The sequence below is a fragment of the Anolis carolinensis genome, chromosome 5 (genome assembly GCF_035594765.1).
Source record: "Anolis carolinensis isolate JA03-04 chromosome 5, rAnoCar3.1.pri, whole genome shotgun sequence".
Taxonomy (NCBI): Eukaryota; Metazoa; Chordata; class Lepidosauria; order Squamata; family Dactyloidae; genus Anolis; species Anolis carolinensis.
In genome coordinates this window covers 95985958-96006240 of record NC_085845.1, presented here as the reverse complement: position 1 = coordinate 96006240, position 20283 = coordinate 95985958, and the positions used below count along the sequence as shown (strand labels likewise).

The window sequence follows — 20283 nt, the reverse complement described above, 5'->3', positions numbered from 1 at the left end:
CACTCCTCATCCCCTCCTAAACTCAACTGCCAATAACATCAGAAGTAGGAGGAGTGTTTCTTATGGTAGGTTAAGTGATACTATAGCGCTTGGAGGGGGCAGGGGGAGAGATTCCTGATTCAAGTATTATGAGTGAAATAGTTATAATTATGAGCATGTGTGTGTGTGTGTGTGTGTGTGTGTGAGAGAGAGAGAGAGAGAGAGAGAGAGAGTTAGAGTTAAGGTAAGTTGTAGAGGATGTATGTATTTCACAGCTCCCTGGAGTGTACAATGAACCTCTGTGTATGTTATACACAGAAGTTTACTTCTCCCTAGTTAGTGGGGCTGGGTGTGAAGTGGGTGGTATAAGCTTCATATGTACTACTTTAACATTTCAGTCGATAACTGAGTGAAAATCATTCTGAGATAGATAGATACATACATACATACATAATAGGATATAAGGAATTGCATGGATGATTTTCTTACACTGTTATAAGAATGAACCTACTGTCCTCTACAGATAACTTAATAGCATAATTTTATTCATTAAAGCAGATGAGTGTACCACTTAGAAAAATATAGTTGCTTGGCAGTGACTGCTCATTTTTTCCTTTCTCCCTTCTTTCCTTCCTTCCTTCCTTCCAAATTGAATCAAGAAATACAGTTCAGTGAAGGAAGCAACATTAAATAAATCTCAATATGAACACTGAACATTACTAGAAATATACTATAGAACAATCCTTTTTTCTTCCAAATATACTAGTTCACATTTTATAGAGCACTGCTTCTTTGTGAGATTAATGTCCTAAAACATTTGCATCAAATAAGATTTAGCTGGACAGGAAGGTCAGCATTTCCCCCTTCAATTGTAAAAGATGTAGCTATTATTTCTATCTCATTAATATGTGGTTTCCTACTGCTTGTGTAAGTATTTTCCTTTTGCTCCGGCTCTCTTTATTATGCCAATGGAGTTATGAAAATCTTACCCCCACCATAATCATTTGGTATAACTTTGTCCATTAGGTCATTATTCTTTCTGTTTGTGCTTTGCTGCATGTAAATGGAAATGAAAAACAATGAGTTATATTAATTTAATAGAGTTGAATATCTTTTAAATCAGGCATGGAGTTATTTATTGTTGTTAACTCCTGTTCAGTCAACTTTGACTTTTGGCGACCCCATGATGGAAGGGCTCCGACTCACCTTATTATTAAAATCCCTTCCTGGCCATGCCTTCCTGGATGGATTTTATCTGGAATGTGGCTTTCCTCTATTCCTACCACAGACAGTCCCTAAGTTACAAACATCTGACTTATGTATGACTCCTAGTTACAAATGCTACATGAGTAAAAGGAAATCTACTTTTAGAAAGGGGCATTCATTGCTGTAAGAGTTATAATGGTATAAAGATGTCTTCACTGAAGCTTTATCACCAATCCTTGCTTCCACAACAACCCAAATTTTCAATATGCAACTGGGAGCCCGTGGTGGTGCAGTGGGTTAAATCCTTGTGCCGGCAGGACTTATGACTTGAAGGTTGAGTTGCTGACCTGAAGGTTGCTAGTTTGAATCCAACCCGGGGAGAGCATGGATGAGCTCCCTCTATCAGCTCCAGCTCCATATGGGGACATGAGAGGAGCCTCCCACTAGGATGGTAAAAACATCAAAACGTCCAGGCATCCCCTGGGCAATATCTTTGCAGACGGTCAATTGTCTCACACCAGGAGCGACTTGCAATTTCCCATGTCTTTCCTGACATGAAAAAGAAATCCAACTGTCATAGGGACAGAAAATTAGATGAAATTTTCTGAACAGGAGCACAGAGAGCAAAACACAGATCATGGAAAGACAGAAATTTAACTGTATAGTCATATTTCAAAAACGGGTTTATGAAAGGCGCATGGTATGGTTTCTTATCGTGGTTGAAAAGTAGACATTGCATGTTTGGGTGTTATCCTGAACAACATGAAGAACCTCTGCCACAAGGTATTCAGAATTTTCTGAAGGAAAACCTTGATCGCCAATCATGTAGAAGAATTGTCGAATTCCAGATGGATGCCTTAACTACTTCAGATGTAGAATTCTGTTAGCATTTTAACTACTCTGTATAGGCATAGGATCCTGAACGAGGCAAGAAAACTCAATTGCAACCAAACCATTCTTTTGCCAATCTTCCTCCTCCTCATAATTCTTCTGTCCCTACCTATTAACAAGTAAAACCCACCAATAGCTCCTCATCCCATCATGTTCCCATTACTTAACTTAGTATGATGGGTCCCTTTTGTTTCTATGCCAGCATGCTAGCATTAAAGTGATGCAGGGGGCAGGATTCTCCTCCTCTTCCTAAGGACGCTCCCCCTCACTATCCCAAAGCTGTCCATTTTCCATTTATTTTATATCTTATAGTTATGTATATTTCCATCTCTTTTTTTAGCTTTTCAGAGCATATATTGCAAAATTGCTCTAAAATATAAATAACAATAACAATAATAATAATATAAATAATAATAAATAATATAAATAATGAGCAGAACTTCAGTAGTGCGTAAAGCCAGTGTTACAAAGATGTGTGGAAGGTATAATTACAAACTGGTGAATTGGCATAACTGCGTAATTGAAGAAACTCAATCCAGTATGTGTCCACTATCAATGATAGCACAACTGCAGTGAAATAGTAGATTTGTGTGATAAAGTCCATAATGAAAATTATGGCATAACTAGGTCATTGAGTGCTTCACTTGACATATATCCATGCAGTGATCCCATGGTGTTTTCTCTTATGATAAATGAATTGTGTATGTTACAGTCTATACTATTATGTCCCAATGATTAGGTTGCTCAGATGTACTTGAATATTTTTTTAAAAAAAATAATAATTACATTTTGAATCTCTACATGTTATCAATGTTGATTAGGCCCATGGACTATTTTATTAAATACTACCCTGGTTGCCTATTATCTGGTAGAATTTGTCTGACAAATATATCTCTATTTACTTTACTTTACTATCATTTCCATTTGGAAAATATAACACAAGACCAAAAGAAATCATGATCCTACACTTTTCCATTTAGTTCAACTACAATATCCTGTCTTAATAGAATGACGTAGGTGGTCTCAGGTCACATACTAGCTGACCACAGACCATGCTATAAAACTGCTGTGTGTGAATTTTGTGGATATTTCTACCAGGGCTTGAGACAGGACTAAAACCCTGTTAGCATAAAGAATAAATTATTTCTTGCACCTATAGAGGGTCTGTTTAGGTCGGGGTTGAAAGGATTGCCAGGCCATTGGAGGGAAGCTTTCACTCCTGCTGCCCACATTGAAATTAGATTGGATAAATAGAGGAGTACAGTTTCCTGGACTGCCAGCTCCTTAACCTTCATTAGTACAAATATTTGCTCAGAGTTTTATAAATGTGACTATTTCAATGTCTCCTATTGTATTGTGTTGTAAGCATAATATCCTCTTCACAGTGAAACTGAGGCAATGCTTTTTATAAACTTACAGAAGAGATTGATCATATTAAAGCAAATGCTACTGAATGTGATCTTTAACAGAAATGTTTAAAATTATTATTTAAAGCATTTCCTCCTTTCACATTGGTGTCATTACATGTTAAATAGTAGCAAAATTTCTCTCTCTTTCTCTCTCTCTCTTTAAAATAAGCTGTGAATACCCTTGAGACTCATAACTTAACTTCAAAAACTTGCATTCTTAAATCACTCCTTATGGCTGTATGGAAGCCCCCGGAGGTCTTAGTAAGTCTGTGGTCTTGGCAGAGATTTCTCCTAGCCCTGGAGGTCTGGTAAAGGCCAGGTAGTCCTAAGCATAAATATCTCTAATTTTAATGGAAAAGATTTATGTAGTCATAAAAAATGTCTCCCACCTAGCCAGTACTAATCTACCACCACAAGTACAAGGAATCACTGTTTTATTCAGTTAGGTATGCGGGGCAGGGATATCATCCTGACATGGAGATCATTTTATAAAACAATCGAAATTATTTTATATAACACCTTTCTTATGTTCAATATCTGGACCTAATTAGTATTATGCAAATGTCATATGAAAAATTGAACCACATTTTTTTCAAAACTGCGGTAACTCATGATGTCACTTGCATGGACATGATGTCACCCGCCTGTACCAAACTGTACCACAATACTCTAGCTAAAATAACAGAAAGTTTGATAAAATTAGCAACAATTGATGAAAAACTGCAATTTGAAGCAGTATTGTCACTGAGTAATCATGATACGTCTGATTGGAGCACATCTACATTATTAGAAGAGTTTAAAAATGTAAATTAGCATGAAGGTTTAACTTGTAGTGTCTAGATACAGGACATGCAAGTTAGACTAAAAAAATGGTTTACGGCTGTATTTAACTACAACCTTTGATTCTTCAAGTATTTTGGACTTCAGTTCCCACAATTCCTAATAGCTGGTAAACTGGCTAGGATTTCTGGGAGTTGAAGTCCAAAACACCTGGAGGACCAACAGTTGATCACCACTAAACTACAGGGATATTGTTATAATCAAACAAATAATGAATTTCTGTTGGAATGCGATACAGGAATTGTGTAAGTTTGTATTTTTGGTATCAATCTTCTGGAGGTGTCACCTAGGGTGGTTCACATGTCCCCTAGTGAAATTCATATTGTGTTTTCCTTTATTTTAGTTTTTTTTTTTAAGCAACACATCTCTTTCATTCTCTAGATTAAAATAAACAGTTTAAAATGTATGCTATTACTGTACTATGTAAAATCTATATATATAAAAGACAAATGGTGTCCTCCCCTGCCACTAAACAACAAAAGTACAAGCCCCAGAACCTAGAAATTTGGCAGCACAATCCACCATCCTTGCCCCTACGTTCCGACAACAAAAAGAAAAGAAAAACAAAGTCCTAATTAGAGGGAGAGGAATAATTGTCTTTAGCCAATTGCTGCCAGTTAGAAGACTAAGCTCCGCCCACTTGGTCTCCTAGCAACCTACTCAGGCCTCACTCTCTCTTCCCCACTGCCTATAAAATACAGATTATCTAATTTGCACTGGATTATATGGCATTGCAGACTCAAGGCCCTTCCACACAGCTATCTAACCCATTTATAATCTTATATTATCTGCTTTGAACTGGATTATCTTGAGTCCACACTGCCATATAATCCACTTCAGTGTGCATTTTATACAGCTGTGTAGAAGGAGCCTCATATAATCCAGTTCTAAGCAGATAATATAAGATATACAGTAGAGTCTCACTTATCCAACATAAACACCCCGGCAGAACATTGGATAAGTGAGTATGTTGGATAATAAGAAGGGATTCAGGAAAAGCCTATTAAACATCCCATTCCCTCTCGACCCTCTCTGCTGCCAAACGGCCATCCATGTCTATGCCAGGCATCCTCAGAGACTATGAGATCTGTTTGGAAACAGACAAGTGGGATGTTTATTTCTATCTCAGCAATGATATACAGGATGGGACAACTCTTATCTGTCTCAGGCGACTGTGAATGTTCCACTTGGCCACCTTGATTGCCATTGAATGCCCTTGCACCTTCAAGGCCTGCCTACTTCCTGCTTCAGAGAGGAATCCTTTGTTGGGAGATGTTAGCTGGCCCTCAGTACATCATGTCTGGAATTCCCTGATTGCTCAGTGCTGTTCTTTAGTTTACTGTCCGGATTTCACAGATTTTTTTAATACTGGGAGCCACATTTTGTTCATTCCAGGCAGGCAGGAACCATCCAGGCTTTGAAGCTACAAGGCTATTCAGTGCCAATTCCAACATTCACACTTGCCTAAACCAGACAACAGTTCTTTCTTCCACCCTGGTCATTCCACAGATATATAAACCCCACTTCCTTTCATTACAACACATTTCACAACCTCTGAGGATGCCTGCCATACACGCAGGCGAAACATCAGGAGAGAATACATTTGGAACATGACCAGGCAGACCACAGAACTCAGAGCAACCCAATACAAAGAGAAACAAAAATAATAAAATAAATACAAAAAACACATAAAAAACAAAATAAAATAATACAATAAAAATAAATAAAAAATAATATAATAAAATAATAAAATATAATACATACAAATAATAAAATAATAAAAACACAAATAATAATAAAAGAATAAAAAATAAAATAAATACAAATAATACAATAAAAATAATAAAAAACACTAAAAAATCATAAAAACACTAAAAAATAATACAATAAAATACTATAATAACAGAAAATAACTAAAAATAATACAAGGAAATAATAAAATATAATAAATAAAAAGATAAGTTACAATAAAATTAATTTAAAAATACAAATAATGTCAAATAAAAATTCCACCACAATTTTTAACCAATACCACCACCACTTTGCCACAGCAACGCGTGGCCGGGCACAGCTAGTGTGATCTATAAAATGCATTTGTTTATTGTAATATTTGTACATGAACAATCAGAGAAATATTCCAAGCTTGGCTTCATAGTAAAAATAAAATTACAAACAGAATAATAAGAATACAGTGTATACAATAAAACATCATGAGAAATACCATCTAAACCAGCAATCACAGAGCAGCATAATCCTACCCTTACCTGTTCTGCTTTATGGAGCTGATCCTGGTACTAAAGCAGTGGTTCTCAACCTGTGGGTCCCCAGGTGTTTTGTCCTACAACTCCCAGAAATCCCAGTCAGTTTACCAGCTGTTAGGATTTCTGGGAGTTGAAAGCCAAAACATTTGGGGACCCACAGGTTGAGAACCACTGTACTAAAGACTACTAGTCCTTCAAGGGGAAAGTAGGAAAGCCTTTGTTACCACTCTGATTTTGCAGATGAACAAAGGAATGGGAAGACCAAACCTTTGAGTGTGCAATGATTTGGGACCTATAAACAGAGAGTGGGCTGTGATGTCCCACTTCAGAAGATACCACAGCTGTAAATTCTGTTGGACAAGAATCAGTTTTGTACCATTGAAAGGTGAATTCTGTTTTTTAAAAAATGACTGAATCACATATTATGCAGTCAGGCCAATATTGTCTAGCAAATGTAAATAGCAACAGAAATGGCAATTTCCAGCAGAGTTCTATATAAATGCAAGATAATCATAGTGATTAACACTTGGATGAATGGACCCCCTTTCTTTCCTCTACTCAAGAGACAGATTTTTGTTTAAAATCCCCCAAAGAAATTTTACAGACCATTAGTTCTCTGCGTGGAATTTCCCGTAACACTGGTAGATGCTAAAATACTTATTCCTTGTAAATACGATAATTCAGTCAGTGTTGTTAACGAGTCAAGTAGTTGTGTGTAAAAACCACACTATTAAATTAGCAGCTGTACCGGAATGATTTGCTTTGACTTGAAACCTACAGTTCTGAACAGCAGTTATACAACACTTTGCTGCCACGCTAATCCTATAAATAGTAAAGCTTCATTTATAGGATATTAAACATCTCACATGACAGACGCATAATGTCGTTCTTTCTTCAGAAGAGCTAATGAATTAGAAACAAAAAATACATGAAAAAAGTCTTCCTCTGCCAGGAAGTTTTAGTAGAGATGCAAATCCGATGGAGAAGTCAAGAGAGTTGAGGAAGTTTGCTTTAACCTTGCAGGACAGAGCAAAAGTAGATTGCTGTATCAGAATCAGAAATCAGGATGATAGCCATCTCTGCAGGCCTTTAAGCATCTTTGCTCCCTTTCTCCAGTTGATCAGGTGGTTCACCCTCTCCATTTATCCCTCTTTTTGGCTGTGGTAGAGAGGGTCCAATAGGAATAGGTGAGTTTCATTATACAGATATAAAAGAACTAGAGCAGGGAAGATAAAGGAATTATTTTAGCACATTTATTTATTTATTTATTTATTTATTTATTTATTTATTTATTTATTTATTTATTTTAAGGATTACAATCCATTTCTTTAAGGTGTGCTGGTGGAAAAAAGTATTCAAGACCTGGGTGTAAATGCAATTATTATCATTGAGGGGATTCGATCAGAATGAAATTCAATACATAAACTGGCAGTTGTCGCAGTGAAATGAAGTAACATGGCTGAGCCATTGAAAATTGAATGTCGAAATTGCAGGAAAAGAGATTCCACCTAAATATTAAGAAGAGCTTCATGATGGTAAGAGCTGTTTGGCAGTAGAATATGCTGCCTCAAGCGCATGGGGTTTTTAAGAAGAGACTGGATGGCCATTAGTCAAGAGTGCTTTGAATGTTTCTTCATGGCAGGGGCTTGGGCTGAATGGTCCTTGTAGTCTCTTCCAGTTCTATGATTTTACATATGATCTCCTATTCTCAGATAGAATCTGGTTGTAGAGAGGGATTAAGGAATTCTATTTCCAAATTTCCAAATGCACAAATTTTCATAAAATCAGAACTTTGCATTTGTAATGTTTCCCTGCAAACTGGCATGATGGAAGCATATGAATTTCTACAACTAGAGATACAGAATACACCAGTGAAGCTTAACCACTGGATCACTTACCAATTTCTAGCTTGAAAAACAGGAGACAGCTGTTGTCAAAAATTCTTTATGTTTAATCCGCATTATCATATGTTTTAGTCACTTGGCTTCAACAGTAGTGCAGAACTAAGGCAATACTCTAAAAGTCATCTTTTAAAAAACTAAGCAATTACATCGAAAAATTGTGTTTCCTAAAACAAACAGCAAACTGTGTCTGTCAAAACAAGCTGTTTTCTCTTTTAAATAAAGCATGTGGTATTTAGTGGTGAGAGACTCATATGCAAACAAGTATTCATGTAAACTAAATAAACAGTATTGCAATTTCCTGACTAGTTGTGAAATCAGGCAGTGACTCTTTGATACTCAATTTTATCGGTTAGCAGCTTTGAATGGACGAATTGGAGTAATATTACGATGTATATTTCTGTGTATTTATTTTGTTTATATGCACCCTTTCTCTCAGAATGGGACCCAAGCCAGATCATGAAACATTAACAGTTTACTCCCCTACCAAAAAAGAGGATGACATGGAGGGGCCGCTAGGCAGGCTTACCTGCTTTTTTGCCTGTTTTACTGTTATCACATGCTCAGTAAGGAATTCTGGAGACAACCATTCTTACCTTGCCTGTTGCAGGCAGATACAGGCAACTTCTTTAGAAGTCTCTCAAATAGAATTCCATTATTTCTTTGCTAAAGTATTGTTGCTTTGTTTACTGCAGACACACTGCTGCATCTCAACACCAACAGAAAGAGTAGTGTTTCTTTAGTCATCCATTCTTGCTAAAACAAGTGTTCAGATGGAGGATAAACAGGAAAAGTGGCTAAGAAGCATAAAAAGACTATAAAAAGGAGTTTCCTTGATATAACCTATGTTAATGGAATATATTTATTTGTACTCATTTTAAATATAATGTGGATGCCAAGCAGGAGACAGCATTAAGAGTGAAAATAGATATGTTAACATGCCCCTACCTTTCTGCAGTGGCAGGCTTGCGTATATGGTGGACTGGGCAAAATTGTCACTTGGGGTAAAGCTGAATCCTCAAATAGGATGGTCACATAAACTACATATAGACTGGCAAAGCTGCTGCAGGTTCCCAAATACTAATACAGTAGAGTCTCACTTATCCAACATAAACGGGCCGGCAGAATGTTGGATAAGTGAATATGTTGGATAATAAGGAGAGATTAAGAAAAAGCCTATTAAACATCAAAATAGGTTATGATTTTACAAATTAAGCACCAAAATATCATGTTATACAACAAATTTGACAGAAAAAGTAGTTCATTACACATTAATGCTATGTAGTAATTACTGTATTTACAAATTTAGCACCAAAATATCATGATATATTGAAAACATTGACTACAAAAATGCGTTGGATAATCCAGAACATTGGATAAGTGAGTGTTGGATAAGTGAGACTCTACTGTACCTTCCTTCCAACACTCCATATTTCTACTTTTCATCTCTTCTCTTTTCTGATACATTCATGACATCATTCTGTGGCATAAAGGATTATAATGATGGGATCTGACCATTCCCAAGCCATTTAAATTGTTGGGGACAGGAGAAACTGTTCTTTTATTTATTTGGGGTTATACAAATTTTATTCCATACTCAAAGAAAGCAATAAATAATGTCCAAGGACCTCATCACAAAGGCCCATGGGCTCTTGGTGGGGGGCATGGAGAAGCCGCTGCTCCATGTCCCCCACCAAGAATGCCTGATCACCGTCTCCCAAAGCAGTTGCTCTACTCCAAACTCATGAACGGGAAACGTAATGTTGGTGGACAGGAAAAGAGATTTAAAGATGGACTTAAAGCCAAACTTAAAAACTGTGGCATAGACACCGACAACTGGGAAGCCCTGGCACTAATTGAAGGTCAGCTGTGACCAGCAGTGCTGCGGAGTTCGAAAAAGCATGAATGGAGGGCTTAAGGCCCTTGAGCTTGTTTGGAGGTTCTAGCAGGGGAGCGCAGCTATCGTATACCCGGAACCGAAGACTGGAGACCTCGGTACACTCCTTCTATACCTGGGACGTCGTCCTCTTCCATTGAGCGTTCAGCTTCGGGAGGGACGCACATGGAGCGGTGAGGGAGGAAGGGGACACCCGCCTAGCCAGCCAGATCAGCCGAATCAACCCTGGTGATCAATGGGGTGACAGATGTCGCAGCCAGATCGCCCTCACATCCATTGGTCTGTCACCCCATTGATCACCAGGGTTGATTTGGCTGATCTGGCTGGCTAGGCGGGTGTCCCCTTCCTCCCTCACCGCTCCATGTGCGTCCCTCCCGAAGCTACACGCTCAGTGGAAGAGGACGATGTCTCAGGTATAGAAGGAGTGTACCGAGGGCTTAAGGGAGAAACGTGCCAAGAGGAAGGAGCGTCAAGCCAACCCTGACCAGGACCTCCTTCCACCTGGAAACCAATGTCCTCACTGTGGTACAACATGCAGATCAAGAATAGGTCTCTTCAGCCATCTACAGACACACCCCCAAGGTGGTAGACAATCATCCTCGAACTACGAGGGATCGCCTAAGTAGAGTCTCTCTTATCCAATATAACCAGACCAGTTGAATAAGTGAAAGTGTTAGATAATGAGGGATTAAGGAAACACCTATTAAACATCAAATAACATTATGATTTTACAAATTAAGCACCAAAACATCATGTTTTACAATAAATTGACAGAAAAAGCAGTTCAATACATGGTAACGTTATGTATTAATTACTGTATTTACGAATTTAGGACCAAAACATTGCAATGTATTGAAAACATTGACTACAAAAACACTGACTACAAAAAGGTAGACTGCGTTAGATGATACAGAATATAAGATAAGTGAAGGTTGGATAAGCGAGACTCTACTGTATTAATGTTCTATATTATGATTTAAGACCTTTTGGTCACGTAAGCCAAAAGGTTTCTTACTTTAGAAAGGCAAGGTGCTCTCTCACCAACAAGTCTCCATGACATGAAAGTGTTTGAAATCATTCTGAGGGGGAAGTGTGCATTATGAGTCTCTTCAATAATGTCACCCACTCAACTGATTGTAATCTGGACTGGTTTTTATCCTTCATGTATCTACAGTATAATGTACACTATTATAAACTATTGTTTGAGAGAAATGCAGTGAATAGTTCTGTATTTCTTTAATTATTACTCATAGTCTGCTAGGCTCTTTAAAAAAAATGGAATGTTTTCTGCAAACCCATTCTCCGTTTCTTTCTCTTGTAGCTTCTGCCTGGTTTTCCTCTGTCTTTTTGCCTACCCCGTCTTCCTTCTTCTTTGTCTTTTTATAGATTCCTTTTTAATGATACAATAACGGTAAAATAAATGAAGAGAAGAATAGGTGTGATGGTATTATCATTAAAACTGCAGACACTACATAACGTATGTGGGATCCTTTGCTCTTGTATACAAAATCTGTGCTCTAGCAGTGATCTTATTTGGAAGAGGAGAAAGGATGCAGATGTGCAGAAAAAATGATCTGCATATGTTCAGATACTCTTTTAAAAAGCACATTAAGCATTCTCCACTCTTGATTCACTGGCTGATCTTTGCAGCTACCCACTTATTGCTGTACTTGAGGTGAACTGATCCGCTCTAACTGAAGCAAATCATTCCTTGTTGAAAAGTGAGATGAGTATATGTGTTGATGGGGATGGAAAGGAAAGACAGATCAGGATGAGAAACAGACTAAATGGAAGGTGGTGTAAGAATTGGTCCCCGTTCTTTTAGTCTGATTTCCCTAATTTGATAATTCCCAGATGTGCTAGATCCAGGCAACAATCATATTATGTAGCTATAGGAATATAGTTACTGGAAAAGATGTAAAATGGGGGAGGGGGGGCATTCTCTCCAGATAAGAACTCTAATCCCTTCACATTTCTGGTACTGGAAAGAGTGAGAGAGCGAAAAGCATTCATTCCTAATACTCTTGTATTTGGTGTTTGTTTACCTTGGGAACATTGCCTGTCCCTTTTCTTTGGATGTCTAAACTGTATTTCTAAATGCTCAGCTGAAGCCCTTGACATTATTGATCATACCCAGACCATTAAAGATTTAGCATGGTTAAAATGGCTATGTTTCTTTGTACAAAAACACTTTGGGGGGATATTCCTGATGATACTAGAAAATCTTCTTTTAGGATTTTTTTAATTCATTCATGCCGTTTTCTCAGCATTCTCATGGTTCTTTCAACTAGTATCATGACATAAAAGCATTTTATTTTAAGAGTTGTTAGATTTTTAAAAATAATATAATTCCAGAAGATCTTTCCTTGGATCTTTTCAGTCCTCCTGGAAACCTTGTCCCCCCATTTCCCTTTCTTTCCACCTCCTGGACAGGTACTTGAAAGGGAAATCCTTGTATGGTCAAATGTTTGTTTTTCTGTCTAAAGCTTGCAAAGGGTCCTTAGCCTAGTCTGATTTCTCCCTGAAGAGCTGGAATTATTCATGGAGAGTGAAGGGAGGGAGCCTTTGTTAATAATAGGCTTCTGGGTGCTTCCCGAAATAGTCTTTTATTATTGCTTTCTACATAATTTTTTACTGATGAGGCTTTTTTTAAAAAAAAAAAACCAACCTCTGTTGTCGAGTGATAAAGGAGGATTGTCCTTTCTTGAGCACTTTGATGCTTTCAGGTCCATGTGCTTTCAAGGAGGATGCACAAAATGATGTTATTGATGGCATTGCCATGACAACAGTCCTTTAGAATAAACATTCTGGCATTGTTATTCCAGACACACAAATGTAAGAGGTGGGGAGCAGGGAGAGCAGCTTTCTTTTAAGGACAAACAGATTGTGCCCCTTTAAAATGCAGTCATGAACTTTGCTTTTCTAAAGATTTACAGACTGGTTCAGGGCAGAAAGGATTCGAGCATCTTTTACCTTTTGAGTATATCACTTTGTAGTATAAAGTAGGAAATCAGTTGGGACATGGGAGGGAGAATCAAATAGTTTGAAGAGCCAGAGTATCGCTGGAGGACATAAACATTGCCTTACTCAAAAAGACACAAAAGAAACTTGGATAGATTCTTATAAACCAGTGATTCCCATCAACTTGATCAGAAAAAAACTTTTCTGATTTCTGCAACCTAGAATTGATCCCAAGACTACAGTGATATAATCATATTTATATTTTGAAATAAGAACATATGACTAGGATGTAAATCCCCTTGATTTTGTTTTATGCTCATCACATAAATTAAGTCCCATCATTCTGAATGGAGTTCCTGACACAACAATAATTTTAATTCATAAATTTATGTCCATCGATTTTAAATGTGTATATAGCATGCATGTGCTGGTTATTTTCTTTCAATATGTCACCATCAAATCAGGAAACCATGTCCTGACTATGTGCAGTGCTCTCCAAATGCACAGCCAGCACCAGAACCTCATGCACAGCCAGCACCAGAACCTCATGCTGGGTGGGAATGATGGAAGACATGGTCAAAATACCTAGGCAGCACCAGATTGTATGGTTGGGAGGACTTTATGTTGTGGGCCCATGACAGTCTAGTCAGTTGCATGTAAATTATCTTTTTGCTTTCTGATTTATATAATCATAGTGTTCTGTGATGCCTAAATGCTTCTCACAATAAGTGTAATGAAGGACATTTTCAGTGACCAAAATGATCCTTTTGATATTCATTCAGTCTTTTGCTTCACTTGCAACTTGTGGTCTTTCATCTGACCTATGAGCTCATAAATTCTGGAAGCTAGTATACACACACACATCCCTGTAAAAATCAACAAGAGGAAAGGTGCTAAAACAGCTCTGTAAGATCAAAACAAGTGTTTGGCAGTAGCAAGCTAACAAGGGCATAAGTGCAAAGCCTGCACAGCATGCCCAGAAAAATGGAAGACATTGTAGTCATGGCAGGGTTTTTAGTTTTCCCAGCATGTGGCACAATACACTAAGACTAACATATGTTTTTGCTAAAATTATTTGCTAATGTTCTTGTCCTCAAGGTACTTTGATGCCCATTTAAAATGTTGTCAGTCTCCACACATTTCTACTGAGCTTTTATTCAGGAGGGAGTCCTCAACCCTCCCTCCCCCAGCATTGCTAACACAGTTTGGTGTAGCTAGATGGTCACCCTTAATGTCCTCCTCCTCGTCCCTGTGGCACAGCAGTCTCCTACCACAACATGGGGCCTATCTGTTCCCCATTGCTCATCTTGACATCAGCCCACATGATGGGGTGCTGAGGAAGGGGAGTTGAGAAGAGGGACTCCCGCTCCTTTCTCCCCTCCCTTCCCAGCCCCCCATCTCCCCAGATGATGTCAGGGCAAGCAGTATAAAAATAGCAGATCATATGTCATGGCTGGAGACTGCTGCGACACAGGGGTGAGGGGGAAGGGCACTCCCATTCTGTGTTTCCAGACCACTCAAGCCTAGGGAACGTGAGATGACAGTGGGGACAGTTGTAGCCAGTTCTATATAGGAACCAGACCAAGTGTCCCAACTGGACCTAAATCACGGGAAAGCCTAAATTCTGGCCTAGAATTCTGGCTTTCCTCCAAATTACAGTAATGCAGGCCAAGGATGCATTAAGGACAGGGCTGTGGCACAGCTGGTTAGTAGCCAGCTGCAATAAATCACTACAGAACGTGAAGTCATGAGTTTGAAGCCAGCCCAAGTCGGATTGAGCACCCAACCATTATAATAGCCCAGCTCATTGTTGACCAAAGCAACCTGAAAGATAATTGCATCTATCAAGTAGGAAATTTACAACACCATTAAATCATCCAGCAGTGTGTGGAAAAGAATGAGGAAGTAATCCATCAAGGATTTGGTGTCACAGTGGATGATGAAGCTGCAGCTCCCCCTGTGGCCAGAATAGAGCATATGAAGCTGGAAGCTGGAAAATGTTAAATTGCCTCTGTGTCTTTGTCTCTTTCTCTGTCTGTATGTCATATGGCATTGAATGTTTGCCATGTATATGTACATTGTGATCCGCCCTGAGTCCCCTTCGGGGTGAGAAGGGCAGAATATAAATACTGTAAATAAATAAGGAGTAGTATTATCCTAATCCACACCAGCCTAAATGATCAGTGTAGATGGGACCCTGACCTCTGTTCAAGAGCATCCCCACTGTTTGTTTTGCTTTTGTTTGTTTTCTGCACAAAAGAATCATATTTGCACAAACAGAAATTAATGCTGCACAAAAACCTCTTATTTGAAAAGTAACTTTTAAAACATAGACAGAAGCTTATATTTTATTCCAACAAGGAAGAAACTTGATTTTCTTTTCATTTTTGTTTTTAAGAACTAAATAAGTGAGCTAAGTTTTGGAGCTAAATTCTGTAGCTCTGAGCCTGGCTGCCAAAGGTGGGTTCCAGCCCCCTGCTTATTCCTGACTGCTTTGGTTTCTGGTTCAGATGATTTTGCAACAGACAATCTCCTTCGAACAATATCCTCAATATGCCTTTAATATCTATCTCCCTATCATATATATCTGTATTTAATTCTTTTGCTTTTAGTGTGGGAATCACACGTGTGTTTCACACATCTTTTAAAATAACAAAGAAAATACAAAGAATATCTCTGCTTCTCAGCATCTTACTGCAGTTGAAAAAATATTATTTTTCTCATTATTATGGGGGAGAGATAGATTAACTAGTCCATGATATGCTTCCCACTTTATCAAGTAAATTTAACTACAAAGTAGACTTGTATGGGATTAAGGAGAGTAATGGTACATATAAATTGGGGTTGAGATTAATAGATTTCTTCCTTTGTTTAATACATATGCTTAGTTACTGAAACTGATGCTGTTATGGTCATGGAAGCATTAAAAGGGATGGGTTTTTTGTATTTACTTTATTTCTCACAATCAAGTTATCACAAGCTCCTTGTCCTGAGGATTGGAGAAGAGGGACCAGACCCAGAGATCTGGTAGTTCTAATTACATAATTGAAATGTAATTAGTGAAGATCATTAAAAAATAACCTTCTCTTGCACTGGAAGAATAACATATATAGATTTTCTGCTGTTGTGTGCCTTCAAGAAGTTTTTCACATATGGCAACCCTGAGGCAAATAGTATTTGTTTAGAGGGAGTTTGCCAGTGCTCCTCTCTGAAGCTGAGACTTGCTCAAGGTCACTCATTGGGTTTCCATTTATAATTCTTACATTTTCGTGATCTTGAGCACATTCAGTAGATACATGAAAGGAATGTCCTCATTTAGTAAACATGTACAAACATATACAGAAGGAAATGGTTGCATGTAATTTAGACCAAGAAAATCTTATAGACAGCAAGAGGTGCACAGCATTTCAAAACAGAGCAAAGTAATACACTGTTCCTCCAATTACTGTGTATTGGTACACTACTGACAAATTGGCATTGCAAGGAAATAATAATGTCAGTGATATAATGGTGTGAGTACAGGTGACTACAGGCAGTCCCTGAGTCACAAACATCCGACTTACAAATGACTCATAGTTAAGACCGGGGATGAGACCAGAGGAAGTAAGGAAAATTACCCCTTGAAAGGGAAATTCACTCTTGGAAGAGTCATCATGAGGAAAAGGTGTCCCAACTGAAGCTTTTTCACCAATCCTTGTTTCCACAACAAGCCAAAATTTTTAAAAACAATGATCACAGTGAAAGAAATTGAGATGAAATCTTCTGAACAGGGGCACAGACATCAAAACAGATACCCAGGGGTGTTAACCCTTCCCTATGCTATCCAAAGCTTGTGTGTGTGTTTGTGTATGTGTATGACTGGAATTCCACTTAAAAGGTCCCTGCTCTGAATTACATACAAATTCAACTTAAGAACAATCCTACAGAACCTATCTTGTTCATAACTTGGGGACTGCCTGTATAGTTTGTGTTCCTTGATTGTTTTTAGATTTTCAAGGGCAGTTTCCCAGCATGTTTCTGAAGACAGTGAGATATACTTGTTCAGTGGATATTAATGTTTCAGTTGGGTATTTAAATATTTTTCATTCTGCTTGCAATGCTTTCTTCCAGCTAGAAGAGGGTATGAGATATTTCAGGATTACTTTATTGCTTTTAGATGTTAACCATTTTGTGGTCTGTGCATGTTTTTAAAAGGCTACATTGTGAAGGTATAGAAGAAATGATTGAAACAACTGTATGAAGGGTGATTGTTAATTCTGCAAGCATAAATAAATATTGGTCAGCTTAACTGAAGAAAAAGTGGATTGGGACCAAACCATTTGCAAACCGTTGGTTGGTTATCAAAGGATTCAAAGGCTTGAGTTGTACAATTAGCTGGAGATGATGGGATTTTTTTTGAAGCATGAGATGTTTCGACATGTAGATTTTTTTCCTTTAAAAAAAGAACTGGTGCTGTTTCTCAAACAAGTATTTCCTCTTGTTCTCTCACTCACTCAGCATAAACACTTGATTTTTCTTTTTCAAAAAATAGTATTTGTAAATAAGCAAATCCAAGAACTACAACAGCTCTCCTGGACTCTCACAGGGAGATCACAAGTCCTTTGGAAGTTTATACTCAGGAAAATGTAGATCAGTTCCAATATTAAGAGTAGAGGATGTGTTGTTTCCGTAGTGTGAAAGATAATCTTTATGACTGCTTAGAGTTTATTGCCATTTAGATTATTTTCAGAATTTGTGCATTTTTCTCTCTTTCTCTTTCTCCAGAGGGTATGAACTGTATGAACAAAGATCATGGGTGCGCACATATCTGCCGGGAGACACCCAAAGGTGGGGTTGCCTGTGAATGTAGGCCTGGCTTTGAACTTGCCAAAAACCAGAAGGACTGCAAATGTAGGTAGATTCAGACAAATCTCAAATGCCCAAAATGTGTTATTTTCTTCATTTCTGTTTTTCCCCCTAAAAAAAAAAATGATCAGTTTGGTTTTATTGACCTGAAGTTTTTAGTAAGAGGTCATATTGCAGTAAAAGGTTAGATTGCTATTTTATAATAAATGGGAATGGGTAGGCTCCACCAATGAAAGTCCATAGATCACAATGGAAAACAACTCCCTGCCCAAATACTGAATTTGGTACAGAATTTATGGAGGCTTAATGATAGAGCATAATCAAAACAATGTCTACCTGGCCACAATCAATATATGATACATTTCTAGCCTTTTCAGTCATCTGAGCCAATGTGGTCCTAGTCCATGTATATAGTGTGGCGTACAGCTGTTACAATGATCTTGAATTCACTTGCATTTGAATAAGACATTCAGGATTAGATAGTATAATGGGAACTATAACTCAAATGCCCATGAAATTGGCTAATGTATAATGGATTGGACTTTGATCTACATTTCAGTAAGCTTACATGACAGTACAATAACTAATGCCCATCATACAGGTTGCAACTTCTTCAGTTAACACCACCGGTATTCAGGATCCTCTGCAAACATGTGCCAGAGTTTAGGTTGTGTATCTGTCTGGGTTTTGTTACTATCATGTCTGACTATTTCATTGACATTTTGTGTGTTTAAACAACTTCTTTAGCTGAGTGGTAGAGTAAAATAATTTTAGAATAAAGAACAGAAGAGAACATGCTTATGAACATTCCACTATGTCATAATAGCTTAATCTGGAATGTCAGCAAACTGCCAAATTTTATCTTGGAGGCTTTAGGAGAATGAAGGAATTAAAAACAAACAAGACCAAATAAAAGATTTGCAAAACCAAAATACGTATTCCTCTATTCTTGGCCTTTCAAAGACAGTGAAAAATACTTTCTGGGAAGTACTTGGTCTCTGCTCTATATCTATATTGCTGTCATCCAGTATTGAACATGCTTGATTTATATGTTTTACCATTTTAAATTAAATCCAAAGTAAAACAAAATCTATGTTAGTTAATTGTGGCAAATCTGTTTGTATAAATACATATTTGTACATGATTGAAAAACAGAAAATATTAAATGTTTTGGTAATAAATTAAGAAATTTCCACCTATTATTTTAAAGATATCAAATGGATATCTTCAAACCACTTTTGATACATCTTAATGAATGGCCAACGTCTTTTTTGTTCCAGTTTAACCATTCTGTTTTAATAGTGAGAATTACAGCTTGGTGGAAATGCTTAACATTTTCTGATAGAGACTGGCATTCTTTCACAGTACTGCAGGACCTAGGGATCCTTCAAGACCAACATGAGCACCTGACAAATGCTAAGGCACTCATAAATACCATTGGTATTTATGGTAGGGTCCTTGGCAGGATGTAGCAATGTTAGGCCTTGTCAGGGGACAAGTGCCCTAGGATGCCAGGTGCTCATGCCAGGTCTGCCAGAGATTCTACATACAGCAAAGAGAGTGACTCAAACCAATTAAAATGTGTAGTGAACCTATACATTACAGAAGGTTTTGCAGATTTTAGTCTACACTTATCAGACAAAATAATGTTTTTGTTGGTAAATGTATGTCAACAAATGTAAAATAAGAGACAGTCTACTATTACCAGAGAATTGGATCAGTGTAACTCACATAAATGTTGACTTACCAAAATACAATTGTTTCAATGGGTCTACTCTGTTTGATACTAGCAATTGGATTTACACCATTGTTTTCTGTTAGGGGTGTATGAAACGGCAGAGTCTTCCTGAAAACAGAACGGTGGGCACTCAAATTTCAAAACAAAAACAGAACAGATTTTTGCCCTTTCGCACACCCCAATTTTCTATCAACTTTGAATCCCTACAATTTTCTTTCTGAAAATCAAACATTGTCCCAGCTTCCTTATCAAGCTCCACCTTCTCCCAGTAGGAATCAGTTTTCCAAACTAGGCATAAATGATCTAGAAGACTGACTTGAGCCTAACTCAAGTACACCAGTAGAATCAATAGATT

General features: G+C 37.7%; 1 protein-coding gene across 4 annotated transcripts in view; it reads left to right on the top strand.

Annotated features, from left to right (window-relative positions):
• The window catches only part of scube1 (signal peptide, CUB domain and EGF like domain containing 1), a 276508-nt gene that overhangs the window by 105936 nt on the left and 150289 nt on the right, over positions 1-20283 (top strand). For 3 of the 4 annotated variants that reach the window (XM_062981870.1, XM_062981869.1, XM_008111428.3), the window contains exon 5: positions 18110-18235. The exons of the other annotated variant lie outside the window; for it this stretch is intronic. In XM_062981870.1, coding sequence (XP_062837940.1) covers positions 18110-18235 — 126 coding nt within the window. The remainder of the gene's footprint in view (positions 1-18109; positions 18236-20283) is intronic. 4 annotated transcript variants of the gene reach the window in all.